This window comes from Chinchilla lanigera, unplaced genomic scaffold (assembly GCF_000276665.1).
Source record: "Chinchilla lanigera isolate Chin_1 unplaced genomic scaffold, ChiLan1.0 scaffold00005, whole genome shotgun sequence".
NCBI classification, from domain to species: Eukaryota; Metazoa; Chordata; class Mammalia; order Rodentia; family Chinchillidae; genus Chinchilla; species Chinchilla lanigera.
In genome coordinates, this window is record NW_004955406.1 from 5,342,028 (window position 1) to 5,359,708 (window position 17,681).

Sequence of the window (17,681 nt, forward strand, 5' to 3'; positions counted from 1 at the left end):
AATTCTGTATTCTCTTCTCTTCTGTATTTTAGGCACTCTGTGAATGTGCCCTCCAAACGCCTTACGACAGCTTAAAGCTTGGGATGCTGTCTGTCCTGTCCACACTGTCAGGGACCATCGCCATCAAGCATTACTTCAGCATAGCTCCAGGTAGGAGAGAGAATGTGCCGGCTCCTTTATTCATGCTTATGCCTCGAGTAGTTTCTTGGTAAAGCTTTAAATCAGAGAAAGTTTTAATCTCACACATCATTGTATGCTAGTGACTTATTTGAAAATGATTCAATGCTTATGATAATGAAAATCCTTTAATCCTTGATCTTAACTCAAGGATATTATTTTTCTGATTTACTCTTTGAATTATGTGTGAGTGAAAATATTTCTGAGAATATCTAGAATAGTTGGTTTGATTTTGATTTATCAGATTCAAAGTATCTTTTGATTTTAAGTACATTGCAAAGGCCAAATGGTGTTGGTTTTAAAAGCAAATGCTATATACTTCTTTTTGGCTGTACGTTATTGCACTGGAAAATGATTTCAACTTCACTAGTTACCTGTTCAGAATGATTATAATGTCTTAATGCTCATTGAGGAGCTTGCTTATCCAACAGACTTTGATAGGCCAGCTTTCCTGTTACTGGACAGAGTACCTGACACTGGCAACTTAGAGGGGAGTTTCATTTTGGCTCCCGGTTTCCGAGGATTCAGTCCCCCTTGCTTGGCTCTCACGGCAGAAGGAGTGGTGGAACAAAGCTGCTTAGTGCATGGCAGCTAGGAGGCAGAGCAAATGAACAGCACTGGAGCAAAAGGGGTCAGGGCCAGATGAGTTCTCTGAGGTCAGGCCTTCGTGACCCACCCAGGCGTATCTAACATGTGCTTTACTAATCTCCTAGGTGGCTCTTGAACCATTCAGTTTAATAATCCAGTTTAACTGTCACAAAATTGAAGGCTAAAGTTTTCTGTTGTTTTATGACAGTTTTGTGGAATCTGTATGGCTTTTTCTGATCAGTAATTTGAATGAAATTAGAGAGCTATTGTCTTGTAACGGCACAGCAGGAATTTATTGAGTCAAGGAAATGCCCTGTAAGATAAATCTTAACACATTCAGAAGGGGGCCATAATCTGTATGTCTTACTGCCAGTGGCGCTGAATCACCAGTGGTACATGCATGACTGTCCCATCAGGCAGCATAGAACAGTCCCATTGAGTGGTACAAGTCATGCATGTTTGACCTGAGGTTTTTATCATGGAACACTGATGGTTCAAGCGTGTGGGGACATGTTAGTAGGAAGCAGAGAAGACCTAATACAGTAGTCTGGCCTCCCTTACAGCCAGGGTACACATACATGTCCTGAGCTCAGTTAGTCATTTCCATGCCACAGACTGAATTGGGAACTCATAGCAAAAGTGGGGATTGAGAGAATCCAGTATAGTGGTACAGAAATGACCACAGCGCCATCCTGTTTCCAGAGGACAGTGTAGCAGTCAGTGTTTGCCATGCCTGGTACTTAGGATACTGTATAATCTCTGACATCAGGTAATCAGTAATAGGGCCCACAGTGTCTTCATTGGTCTAATTCTGTGCATGGCTTTTTGAACTGTGATCTTGTCTGTGCCCTGGCCTCCCTTTTTTCCTATTTTCTGACTGTAGCATGCCAGCCTTTTGAGTAATTCTGCTAAGTACTCACTGTCAGGTATCTATTACTCCATTAAAATCCCAAAACTGTAGTGGTTTAAAACCATGACCATTTTATTCTGATCCTATGAATCAGCAATTCTGACTGGGCTTAGCTAGGTAGTTCTGCTGGTTTCCCCTGGGGTCATCGTATGACTGCAGTATCTGGAACCTTGACCCACCTGGCTGGCCTCATTTACAGACTAGAAGTGAAAGCCTTTCAGCTGGGGCACCTTAGTTCTCCGTGTGACTGTCAGTGACATACCTGCTAGCTAAGCCATAAGAAAGCAGCCACCCACAGATAGCAGTTGTTAACCTGCTGTTTGTGTCCTGTTTGCTTAGTCTTACTAGCCAAAGCCGGTCACATGGCCAAGCCTAGATAGGTGGTGAAATAGACACCTCTTGATATAAGGAATTAGAAAATCCCATGGCAAGGGGGCGGGGGTGCCTACAAGAGATGGGATTTTCTTTCGAAACAGTATGTTTTGAGTGAATTCCTTTTCTACATAAATTAGCCAGTCATGTTCTTAAATTGTAGTTAACATCCCTGACTAACAGCATACTCTGAAAAAGCTATGGTAAGCAAAGTCTTATTTCTGACAATCTAGAAGAGCCTTCTCATATATGTATGCTTTCAAGTAAAGAATGTGCAAGGGAGTGTTTAAGTATTAAAACAGACTCACAAAGGTTCAAAGATACATTCAAAGTCATATACAAATAAGGTGCCTTTGCCTGTGCCTGAACCCGAGGGTTCCTCCAACTAGGGAGTCTTTTTTTTTTTTTGGTGCTGGGAATTGAACTCAGGACCGTGTACTTGCCAGGCAGTGCTATACTGCTAAGCTATATCCCTGACCCCTTATTTATTTATTTTTTAATACCAGATAGACCTGGATACATGATGGCTTTTTCTTTGTTTTTTAATTCCAGACACATTTATGAGCATTTGTGTGTGTAAGTTTAAGAACTCTCAAGCCAGTTATTTGTTCTTTCATTGAAGTTTGTTAAAAATGTAGGTGATATATGGAATGATGGTTAAACTAGTTAATGTTCTTAAAAATGTAGAAGTCAAGGATTTTACGAAATAAGATTATTTATAAAATACTACTAAATATTTTCCATCCATTAGAATTTTTCAATATAACCAGAAATAGTTTGTAAAATATTTAAATTTAATATGTCTAAATTATCTCTAATAAATGGCTCTTATCCATATAAAATGTTCAGTATTAAAGAAAAATGCAAATTAAAAAATTTAATCCAGGAGATTGGCAGAGATTCAGAAGTCTGGCAACATGCTCCGTTGACAAGGATGTGAATAAACAGCCGCTGTATTGGTGGGGGGAGTGTAAATTACTGGGCCTTTGCATAGGCAAATTTGAAATACTCTTTAAGCTGCAGATGACCCAGAATTTCCACTCTAAGAATTTATCCTACTTAAATAGTCATAAATTGAGAAGTGATTTATGTACAAGATTACATTATAGCATCATTCTTTGTAATAATAAAATACCGTCCATCGGCAGTGGAAGTAATAGCATCATAAAAAGATCCATCAATAGGAGACTCATTAAGAAATTGTGATATATCCCTGCACTAGAGATCAATTTATTAAAAGAACAATTGACGATTTATTAAAAGAATATATGGCACAGAATAATCTCTATGATTTAATATTTAAAGAGAAAAATATATGAGGTCCAGGCTAATATATAAGAAGAAAAAATATGCTTGCAAATTTAGTCTCTGGAATGGTACTTAAGAAACTGGTAACACTGGGTAGATGAGGGAGACTTTTACCGCACCAGCCTTTTACCTTTTTCTATTTGCTGTACCATTGAAACCGTGTGATTTTATCTTAGAAAACTATTTTTAAGTAAATCAAAGTAAAAGTCATAATCTCATCCCTTACTATGTTAACACAGAAAAATACTCAAAAATGTTATGTTTTAAAAATAATATTATATTGACCAGTACAGTGTATATCCTAATTATATATTAATTTTAAAATTATATTGGCATACATAAAGGGATTCTGAAATGATACTTCAAAAAATTATAGTAAGTTCGTGCTGATTTGTGGGATTTAGGGAAATTTTTGTTTTCATCTTTGAATTTTTCTGGGTTTTTTTCCCCCAAAGTTTCCTATGATGAGCCTTAATGAGGGAAAAAAGAAGAATGAATATTATAAAACATACTTGCAGATTTATGGATAAGTGTGCATTGTCTGCATCGCATAAGCAAGAAAAAGAATGGAAGAAACACATTTCCATAATTTTGGGAAGAAAATGAATATTTAATTTCATCTTTGTAATGTTTTGACCATCTTAAAAACACTGCAGCTAGTGTTTATGTTAAGCCAGAAATGAATAAGGTCTTATACTATCTGGAATAGGCTTGGTTTTTGCCTGTTGTACTTAACATTGTTCCCTTCAACCTCGAAAATATGGTCACACTTAGTACGAGAGCCAAGGTGACATTGACAGGGATCGTGGGAAAAGAAACGGAGGAAAGGAAGACAGGGATGAGAGACTCTTCTGAGAAGTTGAACAAGCTTAAATGTCCTGATGCTTTTTGAAGCTCAACTGATTATAGCTGAAAGTTTCTCCTAAAACTTATTCACAACAGACATTAGTTTGTAGAATTTCAAATATGAATTTGAAAAGTTACTGCAGTCTGTAGCATAAAACTTAAGATACTGTATAAAGCACAGAAGTAGGGCCTAACTAGCAAGACTTATGACCTTGATAGCAGGATACTTAAAATCTTTGATTTCTTCCGTAAAAATAGGGATAGTCTGCAACTAGGAGTAATTTTGAAATAGAAATGTATACCAGCAATTTGGGGTGGGAAAAAGCAAACATAGTTCTGTTTCTCTTCTATCTCTTCTCCTGAAGGAATGGTTTATCTGACAAGAAGCCCACCATGACATCCATTTTAATCAGAGCCCGTTAGAACTCCTAGGATATGATCTACAGTTACTTTGGCTTTTGCACCTTTTCTTAGCTCTGATTGAAATTTTTATGGGAAAGCCTTGTTTTGATTTTAGATCTTAGTCATTACAAAACTATTACCACATACCTATTTTAAGTACCTTGATAGGAGAAAGAGAAATGGTGATGTATATTGCTATTGAAGTTGTAGAAAATTTTAAAGTTTATTGATAGAGAATTTTACGTAAAACTACGCATACTAAATCTGTAAGCTGAACTGCTTTTTATCTGTAGGAATGAGTTATATCTGAACTGCTTTTCTCTGCTTGTTTAGGAAATGTAGGTTCTTCTCCCAGATCCTCTGATTTAGTCAAATTAGCCCAGGAGTGCTGTTACCATAATAACAGGGGCATTGCGGCTCATGGAGTAAGAGTTCTAACTAATATAACGGTCTCTTGTCAAGAAAAAGGTAAGTTTATAAAAATAGAAATTCAGTTTGACCCAGCTAGTCCCCATATTACATGTTACATCACATTACATATTATGTGCATACCCATGTCTGTAGCAGCACAATTCATAGCAACTACATAGTGGAAGTGGCCTATATATCCATCAGCAGATGAATGGATAAAGAAAATGTGGTATTTTTACATAATGGAGTACTACTGTGCCATAAAGAAGGATAAATTTGAGTCATTTATAGGAAAATAGATGCATCTTTAAATAATAATGTGAGTGAAATAAATCAGACACACAAGCTAAAATGAACCCAAAATATAAATAATTTAAAGAGCAAAATACAAGATAGATAAAGGGAAATAGGGAGGTAGATCTTTGCAGATGAGAAGGCTATCAAGAGATGGGGGTTGGGGTGAGAGGAGGTACAAAGAATTAGGATATGTTAGATACACGTGCCAGCTGCCCACCATGAGTGTAATCAGAATGTGCTGTAAACACGTAAAAATGTAAAATTTTAAAAACATGGGTAAGTTTATTCAGGAATGGTATTATTTATGAACTTTTGATTGGAGCATGGACAGAGTTCTGTTTTACTTTTTTTCCCTTAGCATCAGTCTGTGTGCATTGATCTACAGTTGCTTCCTTCTGAAATGTTCTTAGAACTCACTTCTCAAGGCCACTTAAATTCTTGTGAAGAGTAATAAAAATCTGGAGACCCTGGGACTGCCTGCGATTGCGCAGTTGAAAGGTTTTATGGAGCATTGCCTGTTTCCTCACCACTTGCCTTTACATGTGTGGTGCTGTGGAAATAGCTTGCTTGGGAAATCTACTCCCGTGCTGTAAAACAGTGTGTTCGCTGACACAGAAACCTACAAAGTTTTGTTCTCATTATGAAGGTGCTTGAATGACCATTGTTTCACTTAGAGATGAGTGAATTAACAGAACAGTGTGCATTACTTTTGACAAAATTCATCTCCTAGATATATGTAGCATTACACTGATTTGCATAATCTAGGAAGACATACAGAGAAAATAATGCACATAATTTTCTTGTGGTCCTAATATTTTTTTGACGTAAAGACTTGAAAAACGTCCGCCTTCATTCAAGAACAGAAACTGCATTTTGGACAGTCTGTTTCAGTACTTGCTTTGCTCCTTGTTAAGGATCACAAGCGATCGTCCTCCTATCCCCACCAGCCTTTAGCACTGCTTGTTCCCAGCACCTGTCTTTCCACACCCTGACCCTCACTAGTCTTTACACTCATTGCCAAGCTCTTACACCAACTCAGGACACATTTGAAAGTTACATATTGGTTCTGATTTGCATAATTAAGCCTGTGTTATCTGGGGCATAATAAAGAATATTTTTTCCATATAGTACTGCAGACTGTTGTGTGTTCTGACCACTGGCGTATGTTAGCCTAAATACAGTTAACTAGGCCATTCATAACATCCTAGATCCTCCAGAGGAATTGTATCCCTATGGTAGTGAGAAGATGGCATAGTACCACTGTTACATGAGACATCTGAGGGGTTTAACGTCTGAAAACATTCATGAGATTATGTGGAGTCTTTGTTGCAACCTCTAAGTGGTTAACTTTCTTTCAAGGTTAAAAACTATTTTATCGGAGGTGAAAATGGGCCTGTATAATTTAAGTCTGATTAGGAAGATTAACACATATAGCATAGTTTTCTGTTGTTAATATTTCCCTAGCTAAATTGGTGATGCTGTTTCAATCTCACTTTACTTAAAGCTGTATGGCTTAATGTCTTGATTAATGTGGGTTTTTTGTTTTTTTTGGTTTTTTTTGGTTTTTGTGGGGGTTTTTTTTGTGGTTTTTTTGGTACTGGGAATCGAACTCAGGACCTTGCACTTGCCAGGCAGACACTATGCCATTGAGCTATATCCCTAACCCCTAATGTGTATATTTTTATAATAGACAATAAAGCGGTAGAAATAACAAAGTCTGAAGATAGTCTTTACATGTTAGAAATAATGCTGCATATACTTTTTCAAGGAAGGGTTAAGTGTTTCTTGCATTTTAGACTCAATGTTTTTTCTTCCTGTGAGAATAAGTATGTATTTGCACACGTGCACATACTTAATCCTTTGCTGACCCTAAAACTTGATGCTTTTCTTCTAGATCTCTTGGCACTGGAGCAAGATGCTGTGTTTGGCCTGGAATCACTTCTGGTGCTTTGTAGTCAAGATGATAGCCCAGGTGCTCAAGCCACTTTAAAGGTAAAATATTGCTCAACATGATACCTGCTTTCATTGCCTAAACTGGGGTGTGGCAGTCTTTCTGTAAAGGGTTGTGGAAAAAAGTAGCCTTGAATGAAGTGTTGAAGGTGAGGGAGAGAAGATGCTTGTGTTCCAGTGAAACTTTATTTACCAGAATTGGCAAAGGCTAGATTTAGCCCAGAGACAACAATTCCTAGCTTAAAAAAAATTAGTCTTTAGTGCTCACTTTGGAAATGAGCTTTTTGTTAGTATCCCAAAAGGTAGCCAAAGTAAAAATACTAACCGTGGCGTCCATTTTGCTCTCATTTGCCAGTACTTGTTAAATTGCAGTTGACAGATATAATTCTATATAATATAAATAAGCAGAACTCTCATAGTAGTTTTAATCTGAAATAATATTAATAGCTATGAAAAACTGCTAAAATGACTATAGCCAAACTCATTAATGTGTAAGTGTTCTTTAGTTTCTGGACTCAAGACGCCTTAGCTTACAAGCCAAGGGAAGAATCGCTGCAAAGAATTTTCACTTTCCGCTTAAGTACACAAACTGTCATAGGTATATTTAAGATTTTTTTAAATGTAAGATGAGACTACTATTGGAATGAAACATGAAATATAATCTGTGATGATCCATTATTATAATGAATGCATTTTAATAGAAATAAAAAGCCATACCTTAGAAGCATTTCTTGAAAAATATTGAAAATGAGGTTATGGTGACATTTTATTTGGTACATGTTGGCCTCTTTGGCAGTATCCCTTACAGTTTTACCTCATCTTTTTAAAAAAAAATAAGTCTTGTGTGAAATGAGTAGCCGATGTTTTGATGCCTAGCCCTGACTTGTTATCTTAAACAGGGTACCTCACATGCCCCACGGGACTCAGCGTGTCACGGGTGTCTCATGAAGAAAAATGTTGTGTCTGCAAAACACCAGGCCCATAGTTTTTTTTTCAGTAATTTATATAAAGCTCATTTCTTTCACATCTTAAACTCCTTCAGAGTGTATTCGTCTGTTTTCTTTGTGGCGTGCAGATCGCACTCAACTGCATGGTGAAGCTGGCCAAGGGCAGGCCCCACCTTAGCCAGTCGGTGGTGGAGACCTTGCTGACTCAGCTGCACAGTGCCCAGGATGCCGCACGGGTCCTGATGTGCCATTGCCTGGCAGCCATTGCCATGCAGCTGCCAGTGCTGGGCGATGGGATGCTTGGCGACCTCGTGGAGCTCTACAAGGTGATCGGACGCTCAGCCACGGACAAGCAGCAGGAACTTCTGGTAAAGAGCGGCCGTCTCCTTCTGCTGCAAGACGGGGATATGGTCTAGTGGAGAGCATTTTAAGAAGTCAGCACCTCTGTTTGACTTTACTTAAAAAGCAAAATAAAGCAACACCTGGTTAAAGTAGTTTATCTGAAACCAGGAGTGTGATGAAGTCAAAACAGAATTGACACTATGAACTTTCTATACAACCCTAACACAGAAATCTAAAATCTGAACTGCTTAGAAATCCAAAACATATGCACTTTCAGATTTCAGAGCATTTCCGATCCAGCTGATAAAATCTGCCCTGGATTTGCTGTCTGTGATACCCATGCATGTTACACTTTTATGATCTCAGCAGTATATGTTTCAAGGTAATATGCAGTATTCCTTTAAGTATTTTTACTTCACATAAATGTTATAAGTAATCAGTTGCAGTTTCCTTGTTTGTTAATCATCTGTACTGCTACGTGTATCTCTGGTTTATCCAGTTCACTGTTGTATAGTATCTCATTGTATGATTATACCATTATTTATTTATGGGCATTGTTTCTTATTATTTGGTCTTATAAACAGTGGTCTACATCGGTGGAATGCTCAGAAATGTCTCAAAATGAGAATTAAATAAATGTTAATGGGAAACATTTTGTTCTTTTAAATGGGCCATAATTGATTTTTGTCCCTTTGGTATCTATGACATTGGATACAATTACATGGTGTTCTTCTTTTTCTTATTTGTTCGTGGTTAGGTGAGTTTGGCTACGGTGATTTTCGTGGCCAGCCAGAAAGCATTGTCTGCTGAAGTCAAGGCTGTGATTAAGCAGCAGCTTGAAAGTGTCTCCAACGGGTGGACCGTGTACCGCATTGCCAGGCAGGCCTCCAGGATGGTAGGCTTCGCTCTTCTGGGTACTGGTTGGTGAGAGTGTCAGGTCACGTGCCCAAGATTCTGTGGTTAATATTACTGAGAGTCAAAACCGAAAAGAAAAAGGGAAGTGCGTTTTCCTCGTGGGTTCTGGGTGTGGTAACGGAAAGGACCTGTTAGCCTTTCTCATAAAAGAATGGCATATGTTTTGCTGTATGTGTTGGTGCTGTGAGGAAGCTCAAGTCCGAGCTCTGTGTGGGTATGGGTTGTTAGCACACCAAACTTTGTCCTGTGTTGTCCGGGGTAGGGCCATGTCTACCACTGTTTTTATCCTCCTTGATCGTTGCACCGCATTGTGCTTTTCTGTGTCTCTTCAACCTTTTCTGATTCTTAACTAGAAACAGAAAGGCTTTAGTATGCTGTATTTGCCTCAGCCACACAGAAAGCCTAATAGTTTTTACTACCTTTCTTTGAAAAAAAAAAAAAAAATACAAAGCCTGGTTAGTACAGAAGTCATTTGGGGATAACTCCTCCAGGTGGTCAGTGCTCATGTTCAAAGTTGTGCGCTGTTTTTCCAATGTGGGGGGAGCCGCTGACCGGACGGCTCTTCATTACTGCAGCCAACCAGCCCCAGCGTCAGGGGAGCACAGCATACGGAGCACCCCTGCCCCAGAGGGAAACAGTGCCCATGTTTCCCTCCACAGCAACTCCCGTACTGATGGGCCTCCCCAGAGTGACACACAGCATGTGTGACTGTACTTCCTACAGTGTAGACTGAATTCTAAGCTTGGATTATTGTTCATTCCATTTACCTTCTCTTTAGAACTGTTTCTGCTAGAGCGCTTTAGGCGTTACGTTACATAAAAGCAGCTCGGCGTATTTTCTCAAAGAATTATGTAATATGAGAAATGCTTATTCAAGCTCATCCAGGGCTTGGATTTGTCTTGACCTGCTGCATCAACTCTTTCAAATGTAAGAACCTCACCATCTGCTCCTTCTGCTTCTTTTTTGTCTTCCCTCTCTTTTTCTTTTTCCCTTTTTTAGGGTAATCATGACATGGCCAGAGAGCTGTATCAGAGCTTGCTGACTCAGGTTGCCTCGGAGCACTTCTACTTCTGGCTGAACAGTTTGAAGGAGTTCTCACACGCAGAGCAGTGCCTCACCGGGCTGCAGGAGGAGAATTACAGTTCAGCACTGTCTTGCATTGCCGAGTCTTTAAAATACTACCACAAAGGGATTGCTTCCTTGACAGTAAGTCCTCCTAATTCTCCCGTGGTGACCATGATTCACTGGGGAATGCTATCCCTTCTCTTTTTGGGTTTTCCTATTTTAACAACTTGAGAAGCCTGTTGATGTGTATGTTTAGCAGCATCAAAGTAATTGAATAGGTCATGCACATAAGCTAGGCCCTCCCCTTCTTTACCTTTCATAGGGGTGGTGGTTTGTGAGTACTGAGTGCCATGTGTGTAGAGGATTGCTGAAGCTGTGTGGAAAGGGTAAGTGGCGTGGAAAGAGGATCCTTCTTAGTAAATTGCCAGCCAAGGCTGCCATCAAACCTGCCCTGACCCCATCTCTCAGCTGGCAGCTACTCTCTGAGAGAATGGAGTGTCTTGGTTATTTTTGTGGGTTTAGGGGTTGAACTCAGGGCCTTGCACATACTAGCTCTCCCACAGAGCTACATCCCCAGCTGCGGTACTTTCTTGCTTTACAGATAATTATCAAGGATTCCAGTGTGCCACTTTTTATTCCCTGTGATGTCCAAATTAAGTCAGTCACTGCAATTTTTATTTTCAAAGCAAGTGAAAAAGTTGCAGAGAGGTGAGGCCCTTAGCATTTCTTATGTCCTGGAAGTCAGTTATATTTCTGAGTAAGAACCTGTTCCTGAAGTGAAAACTTTCTGCATTTGTCAAAAGGCTTTTTCTGTAGAGGCTATATAATCAACATTAAATATTTTTAAAGTATTGTCATATGACTTTAAAAATTGAATATGTTGAGGAAGAGCCATAAAACTTTTAGTACCTGTTTATATTCTTTTGTGACATATCTAAAAAAAATTTTGAGACAGGATCTTGCTGTGTAATTCAGGCTAGCCTTGAGCTCACGGCAGTCCTCCTGCCTTAGCTTCCCTCGTGCTGAGATTACAGGCATGCATGACCATGCCTGGCCTTAAAATATTTTTAATTTTGGACTACCCAAAAGAAATGCTTCAAAGGAAAATGTGTGTGTGTGTGTGTGTGTGTGTGTGTGTGTGTGTGTGTGTGTGTGTGTATCACAAAAGAGAGTATTAAGGCTACTGTGGAGCACATATTTTTTTAAAGTATAATTTTTATTTTTGGGTTAGAATTGATTGATCGCTATTTAAAACAAGAATATATGAAGATTCCCCCTCCCTCCTTCCTCCTGCCTTCTTCATCCCTCTCTTTCCTTCTTTTTATTTTTGGTGGCTCTGGGAATGGAACGCAGGGCCTTACCCAAGCTAACTGAGCTCATGCTCCGCCCTTGAGCTCCACCCCCAGCCTCCTCTCCATTTTAAAGGGTAGCGTTGACAGCTGTAATTCCTTCTTCTTGATTATTCTGGGAAAAGATTGTTCTGTAAGTCAGGCAAGTGACATTGGAGCAGCAAGCAAGCAGCAGCAGCTCCTTGGCTTTCTGACATAAAGTATCACTGCCTAGGCTGAAGAGTCTGAGCTGGAAGCCTCGAGACGAATGTCCGAGGTGATGACAGTTCCCCCAAAGAAGCAGAAGCAGAAGCGGAACCTTCTTCTTTCCCTTTTTATTCCATCCAGGCTACAAACCTATTGGTTGGTGCCACCCACTCCAGGGTGGGTCTTCCCTCTTCTGTAGGTCTGTTCAGCCACACCCAGAACTGTACTGGGCCAGTCAGTTGGGTGGTTCCTACTGAAGCTGACCCCACAGTTAACTATCACACCATGCTCTTCACCTGCTCAGCTGGAGTGTGCTTATAGGGACCCTAGCATTAAGCATTTAATTTCCCAATGCAGTGACAATAAATGACCTGCTTCTTAAAAATAAAAATTGTAAAAGGTGTTTAGAAGCAAGGGGTTCAATTTGCAGCACAGCAGAAACTAAAAATAAGAACATGCCCCCCTCAAAATTTTTAAAGTAGTCAACAAGAGGAAGTAGAACGGTGGTCACTTGCCAGAGGCTTAGTAGAGGTGGGAGCAGAGAGAGTATGGAGTTTGAGTTCTGCAAGATGAAGAAGTTCTAGAGATCTCTTTCACAAAGTAAATACACCTACCACAATTAAGTTTATACTTACAGATAGGATGACAAATTTTTTATGTATTTTTACATATATATTTTTTAATGAGCTTATCAAGTTGCTGTCTTTCTAGCCTCATTGGTTACTTTAGCTAGCTCTCTTTACAAAATAGATATGTACTACAAATCAGAATAGCATTATATGCATGTATATGGTTGACAAAAGGGAAAAAAGACAAGAAAATTATAGGGAATGATGACAGCAAGCAGTGTAATAGGGGACATTTCTGTCAGCCGTTCGGCTCAGTCCAGGGAGGGTACATCCAAAGTCTGACGCTGGGGGACACCAGCCTGAGCTAACCAGAAGTAATTTCGTCTTGAAGAATGTTTAGGATAATTTTGACTGTACACCATGTTCCTTTTATCTGCTGACCTTATAACCAACTGCTGTTTAAGTGTGAGCCCCAGTGTAAAGAAAAGGAAACATACTTTGTATTTCTCTTTGGCATTGTATATGATGTTGTATTTCTCCTTCTGTAGTCCAAAAATTTTTTCTAAACATCTCTAACCTTTCTTGGGCAATACTATCTTTTGAAGTCTTTGACCTGACAAATCTAGTAAGTTTTCTGTGTTCTTTTTGAAAATTTCCTTCAGTACTAATGTGATCCAGGACTGCACAGTCACTTTCAAAGTTCTTGTCTTATATCAGTCAAATATTTCTTGTTGGTCAAAAATAAATCAGAGTAGCAGCAAATCTTTCTCATAACTGTGTCATTCTTCTCTTTAAGTTCTATAATGCATGTTAGAATAAGACTGTCAGAATTTTTTGTCTGGTAAGGTGGTCTGTACTATATTTATATAACAATATCGTATATATTTACATGTACCCCATCCCTTCTGAAGTTATGGGTAGGCAGTAAATTAAAAAGAGCAAGTAGCAGCTAAAGGGGCAGAGGGAATTTATCATCCTACAAGAGCAAGTCAGATCACATCTGAGAAAACGATGAGATTGGCCTCTTTAGTACCTTAATATGTACTGTTTTAATTAGGACAAAATATTCCAGAGGTTGAAAGCCACAAGTAAACATTAAGTACAGTTTTTACATATTTGATCACAGACCTTCGCAGTGGAGAGGAATATTATATTAGACAAGTGTACATTTTTATAAAGGACATGGGGAAGAGGGTCTTTTTCTGTAGAGTAAAATGTGAATACTACCACATCATACCTTTTTATTCCAGGCTGCCAGTACCCCACTGAATCCTTTAAGTTTTCAGTGTGAATTTGTGAAACTCAGGATTGACCTTCTCCAAGCCTTCTCGCAACTCATCTGTACCTGTAACAGCCTAAAGACAAGCCCTCCCCCGGCAATCGCCACTACCATTGCCATGACCTTAGGAAATGACCTTCAGAGATGCGGTCGCATCTCCAATCAGGCATGTCTCACCTTTCATTTCATTGTAGTTTCTATTTACATGTTAGAGGCATTAGGTGCGAGTTAGGTGTGTAATGAAAAGTTCTGAAAGTTAGTATCAGTGGCTTGACTCAGACATTGTGTCAAATGTGTCACCCACCTGGCTTGCCACATAGGCTGATCTGATGGCTGAGGGCTGCTAAACGGGTGCTACAATTTATCTGGAGAGAATGTAATTACATTTAAAGAAACTTTGGAATGGTTATAACTGCAGTAATTATTTTACTGGAACATGAAGAAACCAAAATGCAAAGGGTTTTTATCTCTATATACAACATATAAATTTCTAAAATCTTACAAACATTTATAGTATCATTTTCCATTCTTTGTATTTAAGTTTAAGGAAAATGCAGAGAATGATGAATTCAGTGTTTCTTTGAATTTTTGTTTGGGGTGGGTTTTTTATGTTTTTGTGTTGTTTATACAATAACAAGAGGATGTTTGTCACCACTGATGTTTTTCCTTCTTCACAGATGAAACAGTCCATGGAAGAATTCAGAGCCCTCGCTTCCCGATATGGAGATCTGTATCAAGCGTCTTTTGACGCTGACTCAGCCACACTGAGGAATGTAGAGCTGTATCCGAAGCTTGCCGCAGTATTTCTTTTTCTTGAGAAGTAGTCTTACATGTAGACCAAGTACTTACAGAATATATATTAGATAACCTCAAATTTATTATAATTAATAGTTTCCCCTTTAAAATTTAATATAAGCAGAATAATTCTACTGTTTTAACCTGTCTTGCTTTAAGAAAAAAAAAACTGGTAACTCAATGGTGGTCTTTCCCCGCCTTCACGAAGAACATCCAAAGCTGCAGGTCTAGGCACAGTGGCTCATACCTGTTGTCTGAGCTCCTCGGGAGGCTGAGGATGGCTTGGGCCCAGGAGTTCGAGGCTAGCCTGGGCAATGGAGCAAGAATGCATCTCCAAACAAGCAACCAGAAACAAAGGCTGAATCCTGCTGGTGTGGAGTGTGGTGTGTGTTGTATTCATTTGAGCTGAGACAGCACGATACATTTTCCACCAGAAAAGGTTGTTTTGCCCCAGCTTCCTTCCTTTTGGGCTAACAGTCCTTCTTCTCATCACCGTTGTTAATTATCTTTTCAGAGCTTTATCACATTTTTGATCCCTAAGCCCCCTTCAACTTCTCCAGATTGTCTTACAGCAACTTCAGATAGTTTTAGAAAGGGGAAAGATGCAATTATTTTGAAATAGTTGCAGACTTGCCAGCCACTAGTTCTTGGCATTTTGGCTTACTGACTAAAATTTAATAAATGTGTAAGTCCTTTGTACTACAAAATGCATGTATGACCTACATCTCAAAATTTGCATACAATTTCAAGAGAATTGACCTCTTGAGCCCTGCTTAGGAACCATAGAAATAAAGGTTCTATAGACTGATGGCTTTTTTTTTTTTTTCTTTTTTAAAAACTATTACGGGTAAAACTTTTGTTGTTGTTTTCTTGTTTCAAGCTCTTATGAAGAGCCCCTAGAAGTAAGACAGATAAAAACAGGAGTTGCTGTGCAGAAATGACTGGCCTCTTGGCTGATTTCCCTTTCCCACATTAGGTGGCCTCTGAAATACCTTCCTGGAGACAGTTTGAGGATCGCTAGGAAAGACAACATAGAGCCTTTAAAAGGAAAAAATAGAGCTGGTTAAAACACAGTTACTTTCACTGAAAGTACAACCTCATCTTGACTTACTTAATATTCAGATAATGTAGTGTATAGTGAATGTCTTCTGTTTATGTATAACCTTAACATTAATGTAGACAGCAGCAGAGCTGCTTACTGATATCCCACACAATAGAAGCCCTGATTTTGGATCCAGAATCAGCAAGGTAATAGTTAACATACGGAATACTTTTAAATGTGATACTTTACCTACTCATCACGACAGTGTTTTTGAAAAGAAATTATAGAAGGAAAAACACAAAAGAACTCTTCCAAATGTTTGCCCAGGGTTATATAACTGATGATAAAACATAAACTTTTTCTCTCCATGGTCTGCTTGCCTCCTACCTCCTAGTTTCAAAACATTGAATTGGAAAAATAATGGAAGAAATTGTTTGAATATGAAAAACTTCTTATATAACTAAATTTATATAACTAAATTTTGTTGGGAAATACCCAGTCAATAATACAGTTAAGCTTGAACTCGAAAATTTTCTTCACTGGTTCCCCAAGCCAAAAGATATTTCTGACACTGCTTTATTAAAACTGTTTTTCCCGGCTCTGGTAACTAATTATCAAAATGATTAAACGAATACTGCATTGTTTTTCTAATGAATATTCTACAGGCATACCTCATTTAACAGCCTAATTACATTCCTGCAACTAGGTTGTTAAGTGAATTCGTTGCTAAATGAGAAATTGTAGCTAGTATGCACATTACAGTATTCAGGACAAAGGAAACTCCAGCTTTTGTTTGATAGCTCTCACGTGTAGTACTGTAACATATTACAGACCATAAAACTACAGTACTGCACTGTGCTGTAGGATCAGCAAAAATTACAGGTGTATAAGCAAAGTGTACTGTACAGAAAAAGACATTGAGGTGCCATAAACAAGATGTGCAGAACTGTACAAATTAAGTAAGTCCAAGAAGTCATTAACTAGGTATGTCACTGGAATGAGAAATGTCTATTTTGGAAAATGTATTTCACTGTCAATAATTCAGATCTGCTAAGCCCTGGGATTCTGTGAGCAGCTTTTTCAAAGAAATACCATCCACAAAACGTGTTCAGTTTCTCTACCCTAAAGTACTGACTCACAATTATGTTTCAGGTTTATACTAAGACCTTTGCCATCTGTTTGAAAGTGCTAGCTGCTCTCAGACTAGAACACTTGGCTCTTATTTTTCTGCTTACCTGATCCATTGTACTAATTTCATTTCTTGCCCTAGTGGAGCTTACAATGTGGTACCAAGCAGGGAACAGAGCTTTGGAGCCAGGCAGATGTGAACACGATCCCCTTATCACTCACTGCTCTGTGAATACCTTTGGTCTCATTGAGCCACATCTGCATAAACTCTAGGTACAGAATGATACCTACTTCTGAGGATAGTTGTGAAGATCAAATGAAAAACTGTATAAAGTGCCCAGCTGAAGAGTCTTGTATGTAGAAAGTCTTAAATGGATATAAGGGAATAATGTTAGTGCCCAGTGTATTTAAATTACCTACATTGCATTTTAAATAGTCCTCATGGATGCTTTCAAAAGCTTAGTCCAGATGTAAAAGTTGCTCTCTTATCTCACTTATAAATCTGAGGGTTGGAAATAGTAGAGGAAAAAGGAAGATACCTAGTTTAAACTTTTCCCAGAATGCTCTGTTTACCAGCACACCCCTGCACATTCCTGTACATATTGATAATTACCTTTTCAGATGTCTTATTCTCTGCCTCATGGTAGCAACAAGTTTAGATACTTTCAGACTACCTAATAAACAGTGTGGTTAAGCATCACATCAGCTGAGCCTGTAATCTCAGTTGCTCCTGAGGCTGAGGCCGGAGAATCACAAGTGTGAACCCAGCCTGGGCAACTTAGCAGCACCTCATCTCAAAATTA

The 17,681-nt window shown here is 38.8% G+C and overlaps 1 protein-coding gene across 3 annotated transcripts in view; it reads left to right on the forward strand.

Moving 5' to 3' along the window:
* Window positions 1-17,681, forward strand: part of Ints7 (integrator complex subunit 7) — a 71,801-nt gene that overhangs the window by 42,332 nt on the left and 11,788 nt on the right. For all 3 annotated transcript variants that reach the window (XM_013520176.1, XM_005374746.2, XM_005374750.1), the window contains 9 exons: window positions 33-150; window positions 4,937-5,071; window positions 7,206-7,303; window positions 8,337-8,576; window positions 9,308-9,445; window positions 10,465-10,671; window positions 13,885-14,079; window positions 14,591-14,694; window positions 15,888-15,956. In XM_013520176.1, coding sequence (XP_013375630.1) covers window positions 33-150; window positions 4,937-5,071; window positions 7,206-7,303; window positions 8,337-8,576; window positions 9,308-9,445; window positions 10,465-10,671; window positions 13,885-14,079; window positions 14,591-14,694; window positions 15,888-15,956 — 1,304 coding nt within the window. The remainder of the gene's footprint in view (window positions 1-32; window positions 151-4,936; window positions 5,072-7,205; window positions 7,304-8,336; window positions 8,577-9,307; window positions 9,446-10,464; window positions 10,672-13,884; window positions 14,080-14,590; window positions 14,695-15,887; window positions 15,957-17,681) is intronic.